The sequence below is a fragment of the Artibeus jamaicensis genome, unplaced genomic scaffold, assembly GCF_021234435.1.
Source record: "Artibeus jamaicensis isolate MK-2021 breed Jamaican fruit bat unplaced genomic scaffold, CSHL_Jam_final contig_60, whole genome shotgun sequence".
Lineage (NCBI taxonomy): Eukaryota > Metazoa > Chordata > Mammalia > Chiroptera > Phyllostomidae > Artibeus > Artibeus jamaicensis.
This window is the reverse complement of record NW_026521900.1, coordinates 500,595-520,217: the sequence shown is the minus strand read 5'-3', so window position 1 is coordinate 520,217 and position 19,623 is coordinate 500,595. Positions and strand designations below refer to the sequence as shown.

General features: G+C 39.5%; 1 protein-coding gene across 2 annotated transcripts in view; it reads right to left on the bottom strand.

The window, feature by feature from the left end:
- Positions 1–19,623, bottom strand: part of SYTL5 (synaptotagmin like 5) — a 130,239-nt gene that overhangs the window by 85,670 nt on the left and 24,946 nt on the right. For both annotated transcript variants that reach the window (XM_037165598.2, XM_053670634.1), the window contains exon 2: positions 9,889–10,098. In XM_037165598.2, the coding sequence (XP_037021493.2) occupies positions 9,889–10,098 (210 nt within the window). The remainder of the gene's footprint in view (positions 1–9,888; positions 10,099–19,623) is intronic.

Here is a 19,623-nt window from a genome sequence, read left to right as displayed (position 1 = left end):
CCTTCTTTCTCTCTGCTGCATAGAATTCCATTGTGTATATGTACCACCATTTTTTGATCCATTCATTTACTGATGGGCACCTAGGTTGCTTCCAACTCTTGGCTATTGTAAATTGTGCTGCTATGAACATTGTGGTGCATAGGTTCTTTGAAATTGGTGTTTTAGGATTCTTGGGGTATAATCCTAGCAGTGGAATTGCTGGGTAAATTGCTGGGTAAAAAGGCAGGTCAATTTTTATTTTTCTGAGAAAATTCCATACTGTTTTCCATAATGGTTGTACCAGTCTGCAATCCCACCAACAGTGAACTAAGGACCCCTTTTCCCCACAACCTCTCCAACATTTGTTGTTTGTTACTTTGTTTATGATAGCCATCCTGACTGGTGTAAAGTGGTATCTCATTGTGGTTTTAATTTGCATCTCTCTGATAGCTAACGATATTGAGCATCTCTTCATGTGTCTCTGAATGTTCTGTATGTCCTCCTTGGAGAAGTGTTTGTTCAATTCCTTTTCCCATTTTTTAATTGGGTTGGGTGTCTTCTTAGAGTGGAGTCGTGTAAGTTCTTTGTATATTTTGGAGATTAAATCTTTGTCTGAGGTATCATTGGCAAATATGTTTTCCCATACACTTGGTCTTGCTAATTTAATACAGTTTTCTTTAGCCACGCAGAAGCTTTTTATTTTGATGAGATCCCATTTGTTTATTCTTTCCTTTACATTCCTTGCTCTAGGGGACATATCAGTAAAAAAGTTGCTGCATGAAATATCTGAGATTTTCTTGCCGATGTTCTCCTCTAGGGCTTTAATGGTGTCACGACTTACATTTAAGTCATTTATCCACCTTGAATTTATTTTGGTGTATGGTGTAAGTCTGTGCTCAAGTTTCATTTTTTTTTCACATAGCTGTCCAGTTCTCCCAACATCATTTGTTGAAGAGGCTATCTTTACTCCATTTTATGTTACTGTCCCCTTTTTCGAATATTAATTGACTGTAGAGAGTTGGGTTGATTTCTGGGCTCTCTGTTCTGTTCCTTTGGTCTATACACCTGTTTTTATGCCAGTACCAGGCTGTTTTGATTACAGTGGCCTTGTAATACAGTTTGATATCAGGTATTGTGATCCCCCATACTTTGTTCTTCTTTCTGAAAAAAGCAGCTGCTATTTGGGCTCGTTTATGGTTCCATATAAATTGTCGAATTGTTTGTTCTATGTCTGTGAAATATGCCATTGGTACTTTAATAGGTATTGCATTGAATCTGTATATTGCTTTGGGTAGTATGGACATTTTGATGATGTTAATTCTTCCAATCCATGAACAAGGTATATGTTTCCATTTGTTTGTGTCTTCCTTGATTTTGTTCTTCAGGGCTGTGTAGTTTTCTGCATACAGGTCTTTTACCTCTTTGGTTAGGTTTATTCCCAGATATTTTATTTTTCTTTTTGCTATATCGAATGGGATTCTTTTCTTGATTTCTGCTTCTGCTGATTCACTGTTGGTATACAAAAATGCCTTTGATTTCTGGATATTGACTTTGTAACCAGCTGTTTTGCCAAATTCATTAATTAGTTGGAGCAGTTTTTGGGTAGAGTCTATAGGATTCTCCATGTACACTATCATGTCATCTGCAAACAGTGACAGATTTCCTTCCTCCTTTCCAATTTGGATGCCTTTTATTTCATTTTCTTGCCTGATCGCTGTAGCTAAAACTTCCAATACTATATTGAATAGAAGTGGTGAAAGTGGACAACCTTGTCTTGTTCCTGATCTTAGTGGAAAAGCTTTTAGTTTTTTCCCATTGAGTATGATATTGGCTGTAGGTCTCTCATATATGGCCTTTATTATTTTGAGAAATGCTCCCTGTATTCCCACTTTGCTGAGTGTTTTTTATCATAAATGGGTGTTGTACCTTATCAAAAGCTTTTTCCGCATCTATTGATAGGATCATGTGATTTTTGTCTTTGCTTTTGTTTATGTGATGTATTACATTTACTGATTTGCGAATATTGAACCATCCTTGCATACCTGGGATGAATCCCACTTGGTCATGGTGTATGATCTTTTTGATATATTGTTAGATGCGATTTGCCAATATTTTGTTGAGGATTTTAGCATCTATGTTCATCAGCGATATTGGCCTGAAGTTTTCTTTCTTTGTTGTGTCTCTATCTGGTTTTGGAATTAAGATGGTGCTGGCTTCATAAAAAGAATTTGGGAGTTTTCCATCCTTCTTGATTTTTTGGAATAGTCTGTGGAGAATAGGGGTTAGCTCTTCCTTAAATGCTTTGTAGAATTCTCCTGTGAAACCATCTGGTCCAGGGCTTTTGTGTGATGGGAGTTTTTTCATTACTGCTTCAATTTCTTTTGCTGTTATTGGTGTATTTAGATTTTCTGCTTTTTTTTCACTGAGTTTTGGAAGATTGGATTTTTCTAGAAATGTGTCCATTTACCCTAGGTTTTCAAATATCTTGGCATACAGTTCTTCATAGTAATTTCTTACAATCCCTTCTATTTCTGTGGTATCAGTTGTAATCTCTCCTCTTTCAATTTTGATTGGGTTTATTTGTGTCCTCTCTCTTCTTTTCTTGATGAGCCTACTTAAAGGCTTGTCTATTTTGTTTATCTTCTCAAAGAACCAACTCCTGGATTCATTGATCCTTAAAATTGTGCTTTTAGTTTCTATGTCATTTAATTCTGCTCTAATCTTGGTTATTTGCTTCCTTCTGCTTGCTCTGGGCTGTCGTTGTTGTTGTTCCTTGAGTTCTTGCAGGCGTAGGGTTAGGTTGTTTGTTTGAAATGTTTCTATCTTCTTTAGGTAGGCCTGTATTGCTATAAACTTCCCTCTCAGGACTGCCTTAACTGTGTCCCATAAGTTTTGGGTTGTTGTGAGTTTGTTTTCATTTGTTTCCAGAAACGTTTTGATTTCTTCCCTAATTTCATTCTTGACCCATTCATTGTTTAATAGCATACCATTCAGTCTCCATGTTTTTGGGTGCTTTGGCTTTTTTCTTTGGGTTTGGTTTCTAATTTCAGTCCCTTGTGGTCAGAGAAGATGTTTGGTATGATTTCAATTTTCTTGAATTTTTTGAGGCTCGTTTTGTGTCCTATCATGTGGTCTATCTTTGAAAATGTTCCATGTGCATTTGAAAAGAATGTGTATTTAGCTTCTTTGGGATGAAGGGCTCTATATATATCAGTTAAGTCCATTTCATCTAGGGTGTTGTTTAATGACCCAATATCTTTGTTGATAATTTGTTTGGAAGATGTGTCCATTTTTGATAGTGGGGTGTTAAAATCCCCTACTATAATTGTGTTGCTGTCAATATCTTTCTTGAAGTCCTCTACGATTTTCTTGATATATTTGGGTGCCCCTATGTTTGGTGCATATATGTTTACAATGGTAATGTCTTCTTGGTGGATTCTTCCCTTGAGTATAATGAAGTGACCTTCTGGGTTTCTCTTTATGGCCTTTTTTTTGAAGTCTATTTTGTCCGATATGAGAATTGCTACCCCAGCTTTTTTTTCTTGTCCGTTTGCTTGGAAAACTTGTTTCTAGCCTTTGACTTTTAGTCTGTGATGGTCTTTTGTCCTGAGGTGGGTCTCTCGTAGGCAGCATATGTGTGGGTCATGCTTTCATATCCATTGAGTTATTCTGTGTCTTTTGATTGGAGCATTTAATCCATTTACATTTAAGGTTATTATTGATAGGTACTTATTTATTGCCGTTTTTGTTCCTGTGTTCCTCTCTGTCTCCCTCTTATCTTTCCTTCCCTTAAAGCAGTCCTTTTAGTATTTCTTGTAGAGCTGGTTTGGTGGAGGCGTATTCTTTTAGGCTTCTTTTGTCTTGGAAGCTCTTTATTTGGCCTTCTATCTTGATTGAGAGCCTTGCTGGGTAAAGTAGCCTTGGTTGCAAGCCTCTGGTTCTCATTACTTGGAATATTTCTTGCCATTCTCTTCTTGCTTGAAGTGTTTCCATTGAGAAGTCAGTAGCTAACCTTATTGGGGCTCCCTTGTATGTTATTTCTTTTTTCTCCCTTGCTGCCTTTAAGATTCTCTCTTTGTCTTGGAATTTTGCCATTTTAATGATGATGTGTCTTGAAGTGGGCCTCCTTGGGTTCCTCTTGATTGGGACTCTCTGTGATTCCTGGATTTGTGTGACTCTCTTATCAAATTAGGAAAATTTTTTCTCATTACTCGTTCAAATATATTTTGTATCCCTTGTTCTTCTTCTCTTCCTCGTATTCCTATTATTCGGATATTATTACATTTCATATTGTCTTGCATTTCTCTTTATCCCTCTTCATTGTTTCTGAGCCTCTTCTCATTTTCCTGCTCTTTTTGTGAGATGCTTTCTACCTTGTCCTCCAACTCACTAATCCTATCCTCTGCTTCATCTATCCTACTTTGGAAACTTTCTACTGTGTTCTTCAATTCGGAAATTGTATTCTTCATTTCCTCTTGTCTCTTGCTGATAGTTTCCATTTCCTTTTTCATGTTGCTGTAGTTTGCAGAGAGATCATTGTAGTTCCCCTGTAGTTTCTGGTAGTTCACTGTGAGCTCTTTGAACTTCGTAATAACCAGTGCTTTGAATTCACTGTCTGATCGTTGATTAGCCTCTATTTCATCTAACATTCTTTCTGAAGTTTCTGCTTTTTCTTTCATTTGGGGATTGTTTCTTTGCCTTCTCACTGTGTGAGACTCTTCTCGTTAGTCTCAGGTTCTAAAATTGATCTGTTCTGAAACCCTGGTTTTATGGTGTAAACTCTGTGGTATGATCCTTGTGAAGTTCAGTGGTGCAGACTCCTTGAAATTTCTTGATGTTCTTCGTCTCCACCTACTCTCACGCTGGTCCTCACGCTGGTCCCTGTGTTGGTCGCCTACCACTGCTGAATGTTGCAGCTCTAGTAGCTGCCTCTTCAAGCACCCAGGCCCGTTACTACGGCAGCGTCACAGGGGCTGAGAATGTTTCGCTCCTGTATCTGGCTCCTCTGCCGCCCACGGCCATCACAGGAGTTTGGAGCATCCCAGCTCCCATACCTGACTCCCCGGCATCCAATCCAGTCACTGTGGCAGCGGCACAGGAGCTGAGAACGTCGAGGCTCCCGTAGCTGGCTCCTCTGCTGCATCACAGGGGTTTGGAGCGTCCCGGCTTCCGTACCCGACTCCCCAACATCCACCCCTGTCACTATGGCAGCAGCACAGTGTCTATGAACATCCCGGCTCCCGTAGCGGGCCCAGGCCTGTCTCTATGGCAGCGTGACAGGGGCCTTTGGTGTCCCAGCTCCTGCAACTGACCCTTCCATTGCCCAGGCCAGTAGCTATGACATCGGCACAGGGGCTGAGAATGTCCCCGCTCCGGTTCCTGACTCCTCTGTCTCCCAGGACCGTCACAGGGGCTTGGAGTGCCTGGCTCCCATACCTGACTCCCTGGCTCCCAGGCCTGTTGCTCTGGCGGCAGCACAGGGGAGGCGTGAGACCCAGGTCCAGTAGCTGACTCTGCCGTCGTCTGGTGTTTCAGCGTCGGTCACAATCTCTGGTCTTTTAATTTCATAAATGCTGGTTAACCAATGGTTTATTGTGCTGTTTCTCTATAGATCTGCCAGGATTTTCAGCCATGAGTACAGGAGCTAGCATCAGCTCCATCTTACTCCGTCGCCATCTTCCCAGCATCCTCTCATTGAGTGCTTATTATAGGCATTTGTTTAGGCGCTAGAATTACACGAGTGAACACTAGAGATAAAATGTATATTCTAGTAGAGGCAGAAAGGTAACGAACAAGATAAATAAATAAACTATGTGGCATATGAATGTTAAGGGGAAAAACACAGGAAGTGGTTATACAGGCAAGAGTAAAAATAGGTTTACAGTTGTAAGTATACAAAATACAGTTTATTCTTCTATTATTATTTTAATTGTTGTATTATTTATTTGTATTACAACTGTAAACTTACTTTTGCCACCTCATATTAGTTTGGGTAGGCTACATCTGTAACAACCAATCTCCAGAGTCCATTAATATGTTAAATATTTATCTCTCAATATAAACTAATGTGGATCTGACAAGATTTAGGGGAAAATTTGTGTGAATTACACTTGCAGTTACCATCCATACTGACAGGTAGACAGTTGATGGCAAAATCTTCAATTAACAATGTTTGAGAAACAATAAAGCAGGACTTCCGCCAAGATGGAGGCATAGGTGGATATGCCGTGCCTTCTCACACAACCAAGTTTATAGACAACTAAATATTAGCAACAGAAAACACAGCCAGAACACAGAAAATTGAACTTTTCGGAAGTCTGTTAACAACAAATTCTTCAGCCTGACCAGTAAGGGGAAAAAACCAGCAGCTGGTGGAGCGGGGTTGCACGGGAAAACTCGGTCAGACAGACTCAGGAGCACCGAATCCAGGCGCAGGGTTGGACCTAGTGAGCGACCGAGCGAGTGACCGAGCGAGTGACCAAGCAAGCGACCGCGGGGGAAACAGCGAGGGAGCAGGGCTGCGGGTTGACTGTGGTTGTGCATTTGTGCGTGGATAGACAAGCAAGGGAGTGGGCGATTGGACAAGAACCCAGAGGGTCCCCACAGCAAGCGAAAGGGGGGGCGCCGCCATTTCCCTGCTCTGACCCCACCTCCACATACAGCGTCATAACCCAGCAACCCTGAGTGGCCCGGCCACGGTGAACCACCTAAGGCACTGCTCCTCACCTAGCAGTGAGAAACAGCAGCAGAGGGGGTCACCATTTCCCTGCTCTGACCACGCCCCCACATACAGAGTCACAACCCAGCAACCTGGGAGTCCAAGGCGCCGCTTCTCACACTTAAAGGGTGCGAACAGACCAAAAATGGCTCAAGAAGATCTCAAAGCCCCAGAGCCTATAGATCTAAGCGATGAAGAACTAGCAAAACTCTCAGACGCACAGTTTAAAACACTGGTCATCAGGATCCTCACAGAACTGGTTGATTATAGACACAAATTAGACAAATATATGAAGGCAAAACTAATTGAAATGAATGGAATTGCACAGGAAACCAACAGCAATGAAAAGGACACTGGGACTCAAATCAATGGAGTGGACCAGAAGAAAGCAAATAATGGCCAAACAGAAAAGAGTGAAGAAGCAAGAATTCAAAGAAATGAGGAGAGTCTTAGGAACCTCCAGGACATTTTTAAATGCTCCAACATCTGAATTATAGGGGTACCAGAAGGGGGAAAGGCACAGCCACCAGTGGAAAACTTATTTGAACAAATAATAAAGGAGAATTTCCCCAATCTGGCAAAGGAAATAGACTTCCAGGACATCCAGGAAGCTCAGAGAGTCCCAAAGAAGTTGGACCCAAGAAGGAACACACCAAGGCACATCATAATTACATTAGCCAAGATAAAAAAGAAGCAGAGAACCCTAGAAGCAGCAAGAGCTAAGGGGACAGTCACCTACAAAGGAGTCCCCATCAGACTGTCAGCGGATTTCTCAAAAGAGACCTTACAGGCAAGAAGGGGCTGGAAAGAGGTATTCCAAGTCATGAAATCCAAAGACCTACATCCAAGATTGCTCTATCCAGCAAAACTTTCATTTAGAATGGAAGGACAGATAAAGTGCTTCTCAGATAAGATCAAATTCAAGAAGTTCATCATCACCAAGCCCTTATTCTATGAAACGTTAAAGGGACTTATCTAAGAAAAAGAAGTTAAAGAAACATGAACAGTGAAAGGACGACAAACTTACAGTTATTAACAACCACACCTAAAACAAAAGCAAACTAAAAGGACAGCTAGATCAGGAGTGGAAGCATAGAAATGAAGATCTCAAGGAGGGTTAGCAACAGGGGAGTGGGAGGAGGAGAAGGGGGGAGAGGGTACAGAAAATAAGTAGCATATACAGTAGATAGAAAATAGATGGAGGGGCAAGAATAGCATGGGAAATATAGAATCTAAAAGACTTGAGACACATGGTCATAAACTAAAGGGGGGTAATGGTAGGGATGGGGGGGTAGGGTGGAGGGGAATGAAGGGGGGAATAGAACAACTGTAATAGCATAATCAATAAAAAATTTAAAAAACAAACAGTAAAAAATACAATGTTTGAATACATATGTTACTTGGGTCCTGTATTTAAAGGTATGCTTCAGTAATTGCAAGTGGCATTTAGAAATTATATACAAAATTTCTGTTCCCATATATAAGTTTGAGGCAACTACTGTTTGATTGAAGGGCTCATGAGTCATAGTCCCTAGTTCCTCAGATGAGGGTCCAGATTGTAGGAAAAAAGCATCGACAGTAGTGGAATAAAAAACTACACAGCAGAAAGAAAGAAGGAGTTCCTACCCTTTGTGACATCATGGATGGAACTGGAAAGCATTACGCTAAGTGAAATAAGACAGGTGGTGAAAGATAAATACCAAAGGATCTCACCTTTAACAGGAAGCTAAACAACAAAACAAACAAGCAAGCAAAATATAACCAAAGACGCTGAAGTAGAAAACAGGCTGACAGTGTCCAGAGGGGAGAGGGGAGGGGATTTCAGGGGAAAAGGGGAAGAAAGGTTTTCAGGAACAAGTATGAAGGGGTACATGAACAAAACTAAGGGGGGTGGAAATGGGAGGGAGGTGGGGAGCACTGGTGGGGGGCTGGGATGGGAGTAAAAGACAGAAAACTGTCCTTGAACAATTAAAATAAAATTTAAAAACACAATTATTATTCTTCCCAAATGTGGCAGGGGAAAAGTGTGTCTTACAGCTTGAAAAATATGATAGCTATTATTCAGAGAAGTTGGAAATGGAAGATCACTTAGTCTTACTACTAAACTATTCACTTCCTTCCTAAAGTAGCTTCTTAACACCTATAAGAGGATGTTTCAGTGAGGACTAAAGATAAACTTAACCAAATGAACCAAACCAAACCAACCTGTAGTGATTCTAGCATTCCATCCCCCCACCTTAACCATAGGAAGCAGAGATCAACAGAGTTGTCTTAAGATGAAATTATTAGGTACTTCCCAGTAAATATAGGAGATGAACGGACCTTGGGAGAGAGAAAACTTACCTGTTGATCAAAGGGGAGACTTCTCAAAAGGATGGAATTCGGTCAGCCCCGGGAGTAGTTGAGACCACATCATGCTTCAGACACCAGTTTAAGTGAACTTAGAAAACAATGATTCTTGACCTACACCCAGATTGGCATAGTGAAACCTAAGATCACTGTACTCCAATAGGCTAAACACACAGGTTAATGAGAAGGTTGTTTCCCTTTACCCTTTCTCAAGAACTAAGTTGGCAAGAAATTCAGGAGTTACTCCAGTTATGTCCCTCATTTGATGTGGAGAGAGCAGCCTGATACTTCATATTTATCTTGCCTGTTACCCCAAATGTCTCAATATCTCAGGGTAATTGTGCCTTCTGAAAAGCCATGTAGAGCCAAGTGGGGCTATAATGAAAGAAAGTTCCTGGATGGGTTTCAAATGCAGAAGAGACCTTGTTCTGTGAGGCTTCTAATTTTACTATAAAGTTATAGTGTTAAGAAATAAAAATACTACCTTTTCTGACTCTGTATCTCTCCTGTTCTTTCTCTTTCTCTCTCACACACACAACCACATAACAGAGCTCTGCCAAGGACTTGCTGAGTCTGTGATTGGGCTATTCTTTTAATCCCAAATTCTATTCATAAATTTTAAATACTCTTTTTCCTTCTTGCTTTCCTCACTTGAATAACCTCAGTCATCAAATCTGGTTTTCCAAGCAACATGGAACATGTATAAAATTCACATGGACAAAGCCATAGGGGGTGGGATCAAGAGTAGGAGGTGCGGATGGTGGGGTGGGGGGTGTGGTGGGGTGAAAATGGAGAAAACTGTACTTGAACAACAATAAAAAAAAGAAAAGACAGAAACTCACGCGACTTTGGCACAGACAGTGCACTTCCAGCTGCCATCAGAGCCCGACATCCGACACTCACTGCACACTCTCAGGGAGCAAGCCTGGCATGGGTCTCCCCGGTCAAATATTAAGCCCAGGTTTTTTTGACAGTGAGCACAGACTCTGTTTGTCTCTTGTTGAGTCTTCCCACTTCTACGTTTTGCTTCTAAGAGTTCATTTTTAAGCTTCCTGAAAGGAGAGAAAAAATTACTTAAAAAACAAAACAAAACAGGAGCTGAGCTATCTTTACTTAAGGGACATTTTCATTAGGAAAAAAATTTAAAATATTCAAGAAGTCAGAGCCAAATAGTTTCAGAAAACACAATTTCTTTCCCCAGAATCAATGACTTTTTGATATCAGTAGTAGAAAAACATGTGTTTTGCTTTAGAATTTTGACATTCTTTACTAGCATTACTAGTTTGCTATTAGTATTTACTCACATTGCACTCCAACTTCTCTGAGATCTTTGATAACATGATATTGGAGCACAACCCCAGCCTAGAGGAATGTTCTTTACTTGCATAGATATACTTATTACATGAGGCAAGATTATGAAATCAAACTTGGGAACATGGGAACTCCCATAAGATGATCCAATGAAGATTTTGTTACAAAGACATTGCCTTCCATTTCAAATGTAAACACTTCTTCCTGTTTAAGGGTTTCCAACATTCCCTTTGGCCTGTGGGCTTTGCTGTCAGGCATGTTTATGTTTGAATTCAAGTTTCATCATGAATAGCTATCCAACTTAGACAATGATTTACACATTCAACCTAAGACTCTTCATTTCTAAAATTGGGGTAATAATATTTTTCTTATTATTATTGTATTATTTTCTGTTTTCAATATTAAATGACATAATATATGTAAAGATACCAGCATAATGCCTGGTACATAGGTACTAAAGAAATGCTATCTTCATGTCCCTTCTTTTACTACCTGACATGTATATTTATATATATATTAGAAATAACTATTCAGTGTGGTTCTTGTTCTCAAAGTGTCAGCATCATCTGGCAGCTTATTAGGAATGCAGAATCTCAGGCTCCACCACATACCTATTGGATCAGATTCTGCACTTCACAAAATCTCCAAGTGATTAAAGTTTGAGAAGCAGAGCTTTGGAATATTCAGTCTCAAATTTGGCTATGCACTGGAATCAACTGGGAAGATTCCAGTTGGACAGAAAATTATACTGATTCCCAAGCCTTATCCCACCCACCCCCAGTCTGATATAATTGGTTTGAGATGTAGCCTATGCAATGATGTTTTCTTTTATCTTTTTTTATTTAATTATTTTTCAACTACAGTATTCTGTCTTTTACCCCATCCCAGCCCACCCCCCGTACCCCCCACCTCCCTCCCCTTTCCACCCCCTTTAGTTGTTGCCCATGTGTCCTTTATACTAGTTCCTGTAAATCCTTCCCCTTTTTCCCCTGAAATTCCTTCCCCTCTCCCCTCTGGTCACTGTTCCCTTGTTCTCTATTTCAGTGTCATTGTTTTTATTTTGCTTGCTTTTTGGTTTTGTTGTTTAGCCTCCTGTTAAAGGTGAGATCATATGGTATTTGTCTTTCAACACCTGGCTTATTTCACTCAGCATAATGCTTTCCAGTTCCATCCAAGCTGTTGCAAAGGGTAGGAGCTCCTTCTTTCTTTCTGCTGCATAGAATTCCATTGTGTATATGTACCATAATTTTTTGATCCATTCATTTACTGATGGGCACCTAGGTTGCTACCAGCTCTTGGCTATTGTAAATTGTGCTGCTATGAACATTGGAGTGCATAGGTTCTTTTGGATTGGTGTCTTAGGGCTCTTAGGATGCCCTTATGTTTTAAAAGTGTCCTTATTTCTTCTATATATTGCCAAGTTTGAAAAACACTAATGTAGATGACAGGTTCATTCCACTTAAATGCTTCACAGACATGCCATTTTCTTTATAATATCTACATCCAATACCTTCTTCAACATATCATTTGTATTATCTAAAACAAACCAACAAACAAAAAAATATCCTAGAGTCATCCCACACATCTCATACAATCTCATTTTACATTTGTGGACCTGTGCTTTTTGGTATACCCAGTGAGGCTGGCATCTATTCAAAGGCACTAACAATGACTTCAGTTTATTGTATATACTGCTCAAGACACAGTTGTGTGTTAAATTATAAGATACTTAAATGTCTAAAACTATTTATTATGTCTCTGGGGCCTTGAAACTAACTTGTGAGGTATTACAACTTTCATATTAAAGTTGTAAGCAGTATTAAAAAAAAAGAAACCAGGTCTTTTAATTCCTAGCCTGAATCTCTCATTCATAAATCGAGAATTATAAAAGTGAAGAGTAAGGTTTCCAAAACCTTTGATTGTCTCATTAATTCTTTCAATGTGCATTTATTTAGTGCCTATTGTGTAGTACAGCATTCTGATATTCAGAAGGAAAATAAGTCAAGCAAGACATCTACTAAGGATTCTCATTATCCTTCAAATTAGTCTAGAAAAGGACAAATGATGCAAGATGATTCATATGTTACAACAGGCACTCTTTTTTACATGTATCAATAATTTTTTATTGCCAAGTTTTATTTCATTGTATAAATACACCACAATTAGATTGAGCCTTTCTCCTATTGAACACTTGGACTGTTCCAAATTTTTTACTATTATGAACAGAGATGCTATAAACTCTTGTATAGGTCTTTGTAGATAGTATATTTTCATATTTCTTGGGTAAATACACAGTACAATTACAGGGTAGTAAATAGGTGCTTATTTAATTTTATAAAAAGTGCAATCCTTTTCCCAAAGTGGCTATCTTAAATCCTCACTCTTCTGCCTATCTAAACAAGAATGACAACCTATAACACTGTTTTCTTTTTTCTTTATTTTTATGTTTATTTTTAAATGTATTTTAGTAATTATGCCATTACAGTTGTTCTATTTTCCCCCTTTATTCCCCTTCACCCTATACATGACTCCCCCACCATTTCCCCCTTTAGTTTATGACCACGTGTTTCAAGTTCTTTAGATTCTATATTTCCCATACTATTCTTGCCCTCCCCCTACCTATTTTCTACCTGCCATCTATGCTACTTATTTTCTGTACCTTCTCCCCCCTTCTCCTCCTCCCACTCCCCTGTTGCTAACCCTCCATGTGATCTTCATTTCTATGGTTCTGCTCCTGATTTAGCTGTCCTTTTAGTTTGCTTTTGTTTTAGGTGTGGTTGTTAATAACTGAGTTTTCTGTCCTTTCACTGTTCATCTTTTTTATCTTCTTTTTCTTAGGTAAGCCCCTTTAACATTTCATAGAATAAGGGCTTGGTGATGATGAACTCCTTGAATTTGATCTTATCTGAGAAGCACTTCCATTCTAAATGAAAGCTTTGCTGGATAGAGCAATCTTGGATGTAGGTCTTTGGATTTCATGACTTGGAATACCTCTTTCCAGCCCCTTCTTGCCTGTAAGGTCTCTTTTGAGAAATCCGCTGACAGTCTGATGAGGACTCCTTTGTAGGTGACTATCTCCTTATCTCTTGCTGCTTCTAGGGTTCTCTGCTTCTTTTTTATCTTGGCTAATGTAATTATGATGTACCTTGGTGTGTTTCTTCTTGGGTCCAACTTCTTTGGGACTCTCTGAGCTTCCTGGATTTCCTGGAAGTCTATTTCCTTTGCCAGATTGGGGAAGTTCTTAATTATTTGTTCAAATAAATTTTCCACTTGTTGCTCTTCCTCTTCCCCTTCTGGTACCCCTATAATTCGAATGCTGGGGCGTTTAAAGATGTCCTGGAGGTTCCCAAGCCTCTCCTCATTTTTTTGAATTCTTGTTTCTTCATCCTGCTCTGTTTGGTCATTTTTTTCTTCCTTCTGGTCCACTTCCTTGATTTGAGTCCCAGTTTCCTTTCCATTACTATTGGTTTCCTGTGCGTTTTCCTTCATTTCAATTAGTTTAGCCTTCATGTGTTCCTCTAATTTGTGACTAAAATCAACCAGTTCTGTGAGCATCCTGGTCACCAGTGTTTTGAACTGTGCATTTGAAAGTTTTGTTATTTCTTCGTCGCTTAGAGTTATTGGCTGTGGGCCTTTGAGCTGTTCTTGAGCCATAATGTTTTGCTCTGTTCGCACCTGTTAGGTATGAGGAGCAGAGCCTTAGGTGTTCACCAGGGTGGGGCCACCCAGGTCTCTGGTTTGTGATGTTGTATGTGGGGGCGGGGTCAGAGAGGGACACTAGCAGTTCCCTCTGCTGCTTCCTGCCACTGGGGCCTGCACAGTCCGTCTCACTGCTAGCTCCTTCACCGCTCCTTCACTGGTTTATCTGCGTGTGAATGTGTGACCACAATCAGCCCTCAGTGGGTCCACCGCCTTGTGCCCTCAGTGGATTCAAAGCCTTGCACCCTCAGTGGGTCTGCCCGCTGCTACTCCACACCTGGGATCTGCCCACGGCTGCTGGCACACCTGGGTCAAGCACCCAGGTTGGTCCAGTGGATCTTTCCTGCCTGACCCTGCCCTGCTGCTGGCTCTGCACCTCTTACCAGTTTGGCTGAAGGGTTCATTGTTGTCAGACTTTTGTGTAGTTCAATTTTCTGTGGTTTCGCTGCATTTTTGTTGCTAAAACTTTGTTGTTTTTAAAGTTGGTTTTGTGAGAAGGCATTGTGCTTCCACCTATGCCTCCATCTTGGCGGAAGTCTCTAACACATGTTTTCTTAGTCTCTGATTTATAGTTTACAAGTACCTCATGTTTTTTTCTCCATGATCAACTGACTCATGAAATTAAGCATAAGAAAAGCTCTACACAATTTACCTTTGGAAATTTGTAAAGACTACATACACACTTTTAAAGCACAGAATGCATTCTCATTTTAAGACAACAACTACATTATTTGGAGAAGTACAACAGACATTTGAACACCTCAGGTCATAGGAGAAATAAAACATTGCATACTCAAAATCTATAACAATTCATGCAACGACAATAGGGCAACAAAGTGATAAAATGAGCAGAACAAAGACAGCAATCCTAGACAGCAGTACTATCTGAGTAGGCTGGGGCAGGTGGTCATGGAGGAGGGAAGAGTATAAAGCTGAAAAAATGAGGCATTCTAGGATTTCCAAGAGGCAAATTATCCTCTGGGGAAAAAAAAAAAAAACAACATCTATTATCAGAAGCCTTAAATTTAACCTCTTAAAGTAGAGTGAGACTGCTTGGAAGATTTATGGACATAAAGACAAAAATACATATTCCACCTTTTTTGTGCTTTACTGAAATGATTTTATTTAGAAGTCAGTTTTCACCCAGTTTACTTAGTTCACAGTTCTGGAATCTGAAAAGACTTGGTGCTCTGTGTAAATCAGGTGACAGGGTAGAAGTAACTTAAAGGTCCAAACATAGTATCTGGGGAATTCCTAAGGCAATTGGGCCACATAATCTGAAAGCTATCTCTAAGACATTTGGAAAGATTTCCATAGGCTGGCACAAAATGTTAAGCAACTTACTGATTTTTCAAATATCTCTTAGAAATTGACCTAATTCAATCATGTCTAGGATAATCCACATGAAGTAGATAACAGTCATTTTCAGACACTCAAGAAGAGGGTAAAAGACGTCAACTGAAACCAGGAAAAGAGTGTGCATTTGGAAAATTAGTCAGGGAGCTAGAAGAGAGCAGTAAGGTGGGAGATGTCTTTTCCCTCTGCTTTACTAGCCAGCACTAATAAAGGAAGATGCACCTTGTTTGTTCCAGCCTTGCTGGCCCAGTGTTAAGAACTGAGGAAAGTGAGTTTCTGGGCTGCTCATCTCTGTCATACATATAAACTAGAGATACTTCTAAATCTAAGTAACAGGCTTAAATTATGGGTTTCATCCCCCACAGGCACACACATACATGCATAAAAAGAAATCCAGAATGAGCAGTTTTTTGCATTAGTTCGCCTGCAAAATCAGGTTAAATCAGGGTGATTTATTTCATCCTGATGGCCCCTTATTTTCAAGATGTGGTATATCATTCTTAAGCAAAATGTCATGGCAGCTCTACCATAGTGTATAATTTTAAGGCGGCAAGAAGGAGAAAGAGTTGTCACTTAAACCTGTCTCAACAGAAAAGCAAAAATCAACTTGGAAATGCTCCCACCACTATCACTAGCTGCAAGAGAGGCTATGAAAACTAGAACAAGTTGAGACTGCATATTCCTACCATCTTGACATTAGATGTGATCATATGATTTATATAAGATATGGTCACATGACTGGCATTAATCTTTGAAATGTGGCCTTGGGATTCCAGATAAAAACTGTAAAAAACAAATGCTCAATTTTCTACATGGCCTCCTCTTTGTATGGAGCATAGCAATGTCCCAAATAAGCAAGTCTGGGTCTTGACATGAGGATGTCATGAAATAGGGTCGTCATCTATCTTGTTATGGATATGTAGCATAAAAATAAACATTCATTGTTTTAAGCCACTAAGAATCTGAGGATGTTATTGCAGCATCACTCAGCCTATCCTTACTGATAACATACAGCCTAGTCCTTCATGTGTCTGACTCCCATATATCTTTTTACTTCAGCTTCACTGCTGCTTCCTAGTGAGGCCTTCTCTGACCACCAAGTATACAGTAGATTCCAGTCTTACACTCACTCAGAGAACTGGTTTCTTTTCTTCACAGCATATATGATAATTTTAATTATACCTTTATTCAGCTGGTTTTTAATATATTTTATTGATTATGCTATTACAGTTTCCTTTTTTTCTCCTCTTTATTCCCCTCCACTTTGTACCCTGCTCCTATCATCATTCCCCTACCTTAGTTCATGTCCATGAGTCATACTTATAAGTTCTTTGGCTTCTCCATTTCCCATAGTGTTCTTTTTTCCAGTACTATTTTTAACCTCCCCCTCTCTATTTTGTAGCTACCATTTATGCTTCTTATTCCCTGTACCTTTTCCCCCATTTGCCCCCATCCCCCTCCCCACTGATAACTCTCCATGTGATGTCCATTTCTGTGAATATGTTCCTGTTCTAGTTGTTTATTTAGTTCATTTTTTTGTTTTTGTTTTTTAGGTTCAGTTGTTGATAATTGTGAGTTTGTTGTCGTTTTACTGTTCATATTTTTTATCTTTTTCTAAGATAAGTCCCTTTAACATTTCATAGAATAAGGGCTTGGTGATGATGCACTCCTTGAATTTGACCTTATCTGAGAAGTGCTTTATCTGCCCTTCAATTCTGAATGAAAGCTTTGCTGGATAGAGTAATGTTGGTTGTAGGTCCTTGCATTTCATGACTTGGAATACTTCTTTCCAGCCCCTTCTTGCCTGTAAGGTTTCTTTTGAGAAATGAGCTGATAGTCTAACAGGAACTCCATTGTAGGTAACTGTCTCCTTTTCTCTTGCTGCTTTTAAGATTCTCTTTTTATCTTTAACCTTGGCTAATGTAATTATGATGTACATTGGTGTGCACTTCCTTGGGTCCAACTTTGTTGGGACTCTCTGAGCTTCCTGGACTTCCTGGAAGTGTATTTCCTTTGCCAGATTGGGGAAGTTCTTCATTATGTTTTCAAATAAGTTTTCCATTTCTTGCTCTTCCTCTTCTCCTTCTGGCACCCCTATGATTTGGGTGTTGGAATGTTTAAAGTTGTCCTGGAGGTTGCTAAGCCTCTCCTATTTTTTTTTTTGAATTCTTGTTTCTTCATTCTGTTCTGGTCGAATGTTTATTTATTCTTTCTGCTTCAAACTGTTGATTTGAGTCCCAGTTTCCTTAACGTTTTCCTTTATTTCACTTTTCATAGCCTTCACTTTTTTCTCTATTTTGCAACCATATTCAACCATTTCTTTTAAAAAATATTTTATTTATTTTTAGAAAGGGGACGGGAAGGAGAAAGAGTGGGAGAGAAATATTAATGTGTAGTTGCCTCTCATGTGTCCCCCACTGGGGACCTGGCCTTCAACCCAGGCATGTGCCCTGACTGGGAATTGAACTGCCAACCCTTTGCTTCACAGGCCTACGCTCAATCCACTGAGCTACACCAGCCAGGGCTATACTCTGGCAATATATTGAATTCATTTTTTTCTATTCCATCAAAAAAGCTCAATGCATTACAGAGACTGCTTACTTCATCTTTGCATAGACACATTTCTTTCAAATCAGGAAATGCTTTCATTAAAATTCCTCTCACATTTGTGTGGCATTATTTTTCCTTTGTCGCCCTGTCTAGTCTCAATTGTACTGAACACCATTATGCACCAAATAAGATAGGAATTTTATAATGAAAGCAATTAGTTGCCTGGAAGAGGAAACTACAGATAACAATTCAAAAAGTATTTTTGATTCCTTGATATGTTTAAACAATCCCCAATCTCATCTAGAAGATTGCATCAAGGCTCAAGGCAGAGAATGAGCAAATGAAGACTTAAGCTCTCTATATCTTAAGACTTAAGGAGAACTAACCTTTATGTCTCAAAATAGTCCCCTGTAACAGAAAATAATAATAGCTACAACCTCATAGGCTTGTTGTGAATATTAAGTGTTAAGCACAGCTTGCCACATAGTCACTGTGGACTAGACAATTCTAGTATGTGTTTCTTCATATCTGTTCTTCCTTTCTCTATTAGCAGAATGTCTAGCTAGGCTCATGACCACTCAGAATAAAAACTATGTTTCCCAGTGCTGCTGCAGTTAGATTTTGTCATGAGACTAAATGTTGCCTGATGTGATATGATCAGAAATGATTTAGGCAACATCTAGGCCATGTCCCTAATGGGAAATGACTCTCTTACCTTTGAACTCTTTTTCCTTCGCAGAGGCTGGGATGAAAACATAGGAGTGAGCTACCTTGGATTAAGAGCTAGACTCTCCAGATGGTGGAGCAACTAAAGAAAAGGCACCCAGATCCATGCTATAATGGAGCCACCATAACAATATTACAAAGCTGACAACCAACCAAGAATTTTCCATTAAATAACAAAATATTTATCTTGTTTAAGTCATTATTATGTGTCTGTGTAACCCACAGCCAAACCTGTTTCCCAAAAAGTAAAATAAGAACTCAGTAACATTAGCTCTTTTTTATTATCGTCCACTTGCAGAGGTGTTGCTGTCAGGTTGTGCTTCAGCCTCGGTTGCAATGCTTGCAAGATAAATCCTTGTGTAGAGCTAGAATTTCATATTCCTATAAGATCACAAAGCCGAGGTAACTGATGAAAAATACTGTCAAACCAGAAACAGTAAGACAAAAATTACTTGAAAAAATATATGCATTCAGCCCTGGATGGTGTGACTCACTGAATTGAGTGCCAGCCTGAGAACCAAAGGGTCACTGGTTCAATTCAGAGTTAGGGCACATGCCTGGGTTGCAGAGCGGGTGCCCATTTGGGGGCACATGAGAGGCAACTACATATCAATGTTTCTCTTCCTTTCTTTTTCTCTCCCTTACCCTTTCTCTAAAAATATAAATAAAACCATATATATATATATATATATATATATATATATATATATATATATATGCAGAATAATGTCAGAGCAGCCTGATGGCAGTGGCTGCGTACTTCCTAGCACTCTGTTTTCATTGACATCCAGAGACAATGCCATCAACGCTGGGGTTATTTTATATTTACTCAAGGGAAATCCAGGGGTGACCAGACCTTCCTTCTGTATTCTAAATATAAACATATTATTTTTTTCATTTTTATTGTAGCTTATATGTAAAGAACTTATTATTAA